General features: G+C 38.8%; 1 protein-coding gene across 1 annotated transcript; it reads right to left on the bottom strand.

Annotated features, from left to right (window-relative positions):
• Positions 1–3117: 3117 nt before the first annotated feature.
• Positions 3118–4047, bottom strand: LOC114041457 (putative olfactory receptor 5AK3). Its single transcript, XM_027859917.1, has one exon. The coding sequence runs from the start codon at positions 4045–4047 to the stop codon at positions 3118–3120; it is 930 nt and encodes a 309-aa protein (XP_027715718.1).
• Positions 4048–4403: the final 356 nt, after the last annotated feature.

The raw sequence follows: 4403 nt of genomic DNA, 5'->3' as shown, positions 1-4403 counted from the left end.
TTAATTCTTTTTTTTAATATTGCAAAATTGTTATTTTTATGTTAACCAGCTTACCAATAAAGGTGTTTATTTTTTTAAATATTTATTTATTTTAGGGTTTTTTATTTTTAGTTATTTATTTTTAGTTTTCAACACTCACTTTTATAAGATTGTCTGTTTTAATTTTTTCCCTCTCCTTCCTGTCCTCCCTCCCCAAGATGGCATGCAATCTGATAGAGGCCATATATGTACAATCACATGAAATGGATTTCCACATTAGTCGTGTTGTAAAGAAGAATTAGAACCAAAGGGGAAAACCACAAGAAAGAAAAAAAAAAGAAAAAATAATATGCCTCAATCTGCATTCAGACCCCATAATTCTTTCTGTACGCGTGGATAGCATTTTCCATCATGAGTCTTTTGGAGTTGTCTTAGATCCTTGCATTGCTGAGAAGAGCCAAGTCTATCAAAGTTAGTCGTTGCACAAAGTGGCTGTTACTGTGTATAATGCTTAACTGGTTCTGCTCACTTCACTCAGCTTCAGTTCATGTAAGTCTTTCCAGGTTTAGGAAAAGTTAATTCTTAATAAACTAGAGAATATAGGTGAATTGCACCAACCTCTTTTCCTTTCTCCTAGGGATAGAGACCAACATTTCCCTTATGGATACATAAATACTATTGGATAATGGCAGAAGAACTTACTGCACATGCTCGATTGCTCACTCGCCTAATACTTCTTGCTTTCTAAATTTGCCTGTGATTGAGTTACGCAATGGCAACTAATATATTCTCAGCAAGTTTCCAGGAACTGACTTTGAAGGAAACTTGAGGAATTGTGGTAGATGATTTAAAACTTCTGGCAAAACCCAAGGTTGAATCAGACATTTTAGATCTTTGGTGAAGACTTCATCCAATTGAGCTGGGTCAGTTTCTGATGTTTCCAAGATCCCTCAATCTATTAATGGATGTGACCTCTGTGTCGTTAGCAGCGCTTCATATTCAACATATATTTATCAACCCCCTACTATGTGCAATCTACTGTGTTAGGCACAGGGGACACAAAGTCAACAATGAAAGCATTGTGCTATAGTGGGCTTCTAACCTTCTGGAGGGTATAATATAGAGACATACAAATAAATACAAAGTATTTGGAGAAGTTAGAGATAAATAATAACAGCTGTAGAGGGTCAAGGAAAGTGTCATGGAGGAATATGTCATTTGATATGAGTCCTGAAGGAAGATAGGGTTGAGAGGGGCAGGGTATGTTAACTCATTTGAAAAAAAGTGGTCAGGATGGAGATCTGGGACACTCAAAGTTTGGGAAGAGGAAATGGATGATCAGATCTCAAAGAAAACTTAAGAAAAACACCTCAGGTTAATACGCAGTGGGAATATCTGGGAAGAGAAGTGACAATGAAACCAAAAAAAAAGAGAATTTCCAAGAGGGCTGGTCAACAGTGGGGGGGGGGGGGGGGGGGGGGGAGGGGAGGTCAGAGATAATGAAACCTGAAAAAAGACATTGAATTTGGCAGTTAAGTTTAGGTAATTATGCAGAAAGCTGGTTGAGGAGAGTAGAGGAGTTGAAAGACAGATTGTAATTCCGTAACAAAGGTGGAAGTGGAGTAGATCTGCCAACATTTCAAAGTGATCATCTTTGATTATGACATTTGAACACTAACACCTTAGTATGCATTATGCTATTTTTACAAGAGGAAATGACACTAGGAGTTTGAAGTTGGGAAGAACACTTGGACTTGAAGAATTCTAAGATGGTGGAAACCCAATTTTTTTTTTTTTGTGAGGCATTTGGGGTTAAATGACTTGCCCAGAGTGACACAGCTAATGAGTGTTATGTGTCTGAGGCCGGATTTGAACTCAGGTCCTCCTGACTCCAGGGCCAGTGCTCTATCCACTGCACCACCTAGCTGCCCCAGAAACCCAATTTTAAGGTACTCGGGGATCAGTTTTCAAGATGTCTCCAAGAGAGAAAGATATAGAATGATTGTAATAAATGACAGAAAACACTGTTACTACAGAAAGAAATAAAAAGGGCATCATTAATGAATTACCCATGTGCATAGTTATTTATATCTTTAAGATAGTCAAGGGGAAGTATGTGCCACCAACTTGTCTTCTATCAAAAGGAAAAAGTCATGAAAGATTCTTAGATAATGCAACCACAAAGGTAACTTTCAATCATCACTTAGTTATTAAAATCAAGTGAGACATAAAACAGAGAGAAAAATTATTTCCAATGGTGTTCAACATTGTCCTTGAGGATATCTTGCATGCTGTCTAAATGGAAAAGAAGATTCCCTGTAAAATGTAAGGTCTTCTGAATGCTCTTCTTTACATATGATGGTGTGCTGTCTACATCAAACCTACTTATTGAAATAGATTGATTAGTCAAAAGCGATCACCTTAGCAATCTATACAGGAACAACTAGATGGATGATATAAATATCTATAGCTCAGACAATGACACAAAGTTGTATTACAAGTCCATTAATTAGCACATTAACACAAATTACTGGTAAAAGCACTGTACATAAACAGTGAAATGAGCTCAAAATTGAATGGGAGGAATAATATGTTGCATTTAGTGATCACAAGTTGCACTTTACTGCAAAGACTTATCTTTTTTTTTTTTTTTTTTGGTAAGGCAATCGGGGTTAAGTGACCTGCCCAGGGTCACACAGTTAATAGGTGTTAAGTGTCTGAGGTCAGATTTGAACTCAGGTCCTCCTGACTCCAAGGCCAGAGTTTTATCCACTGTGCCACCTAGCTGCCCCAAGACTTATCTTAATGCAAACATTCTCTTCAGAGTATGAGTCATCACAAATATTAGAACACCAAAATTTCTGAGGAAAAAGAGGTATGGGTAACTCAAAGGGCAGTGGAGACATCCACGCTGGGTTCAAGTAGGCTGAGGCGTATTTCCAGATATACACAAAGAGGAGATATGTTTCTAAACTTACTTTCTCATATTCCCTGTCGTTGATCTCTTGTTGACATATTGAAGCAATGAGATGGGCTGCTCTATGAACTGACCCAAAATCTAGCTATTAGAGAAAAGAAATGAGATGCTTGTTGCTTGAATGCTTCTCTGAACTATTCCACTGGAATGCAAGGCCTGACTCATGAAAAACTTTTTACTAGAACTTTCATAGCCTCTTTTACCTCCTTGTTTCTCAGACTGTAGATCAGGGGGTTGAGCATGGGTATCACGATACCATAAAACACAGAGACCACTTTATCGTTCTCTTGTGACACACTGGAAGAAGGTTGTAAATACATGTAAGAGAGGGTTCCATAGAAAATGGTGACAGCAGTCATGTGGGAGGCACAAGTAGAGAAGGCTTTGTGCCTCCCTGCAGCAGAGGGCATCCTCAAGATGGCAGCCAAGATGTAAACATAGGAGAAGAACACTACCAGCAATGTGCTTACCAGGTTAAAGCCCACCAAGATGATTAACAACATGACATTAAGATCAATATTAGAACAGGAAAGGGCCAGGATCGGGGGCACATCACAAAAGAAGTGATTGATGGTGTTGGAATTACAGAAGGACAGTGAAAAGAGAAGTCCTGTGTGTGTGGTTGCATTCAGGGAACCCACAACATAGGATCCAGTGACCAGCTGGATGCAGGCCCTCTGGGACATGACTATTGGATAATGGAGTGGGTTGCAGATGGCCACATAACGATCTACAGCCATGGAAGCCAAAAGGTATAATTCAATCGTGGCAAATATGCCATAAACATATAATTGTATCACACATCCCAAGAATGGGATGGATTTATCTGAGACAAGGAAGTTTACTAACATCTTGGGAGTGATAGCAGATGTGTAACAGAGGTCAACAAAAGCCAAGTTTTGGAGGAAAAAATACATGGGAGTATGAAGGCGGGCATCCCACTTGATGAGCAGAATCATACCAACATTTCCCACTAGAGATGTCACATAGATGACCAGAAACACAAAGAAGAGGATGTGCTGCACTTCTTCTTGAACTGCAAATCCCAGGAGAATGAACTCTGTCACTCGGGTGTCATTTCCTTGGATCATGGCTTTCGTATCATCTGAAGAAGAATATAGAGAGAAGGACCAAGAGATTTCAGTAACTTCTAATTCAGAATAAAATAGACTTTAGTTTAAGGTTTTGTCTTATTTTATTGAAATATTTTGTTTTCAAATCACCTTTATTTCTGGATTTATCCCCCCTCACTTCCCGACCCAAAGAGCCATCACCTTGAAACCCTAAGACTGAAAAAGAAAGAGAATTAAAGAGTTCAGCAAAACTGACCAACACACCAACTGTGTCTGAGGATGCTCTGACATTTTCTCCCACACTCTGATTTTGGTTTTCTAAGGTTTACCCACATGAGGAAGTTTAGGAACCATGGGTTTCCTTATGATTTTTA

Source organism: Vombatus ursinus, unplaced genomic scaffold, assembly GCF_900497805.2.
Source record: "Vombatus ursinus unplaced genomic scaffold, bare-nosed wombat genome assembly UNPS02014174.1, whole genome shotgun sequence".
Classification (NCBI taxonomy): domain Eukaryota; kingdom Metazoa; phylum Chordata; class Mammalia; order Diprotodontia; family Vombatidae; genus Vombatus; species Vombatus ursinus.
This window is presented reverse-complemented; position numbering and strand designations above follow the sequence as displayed.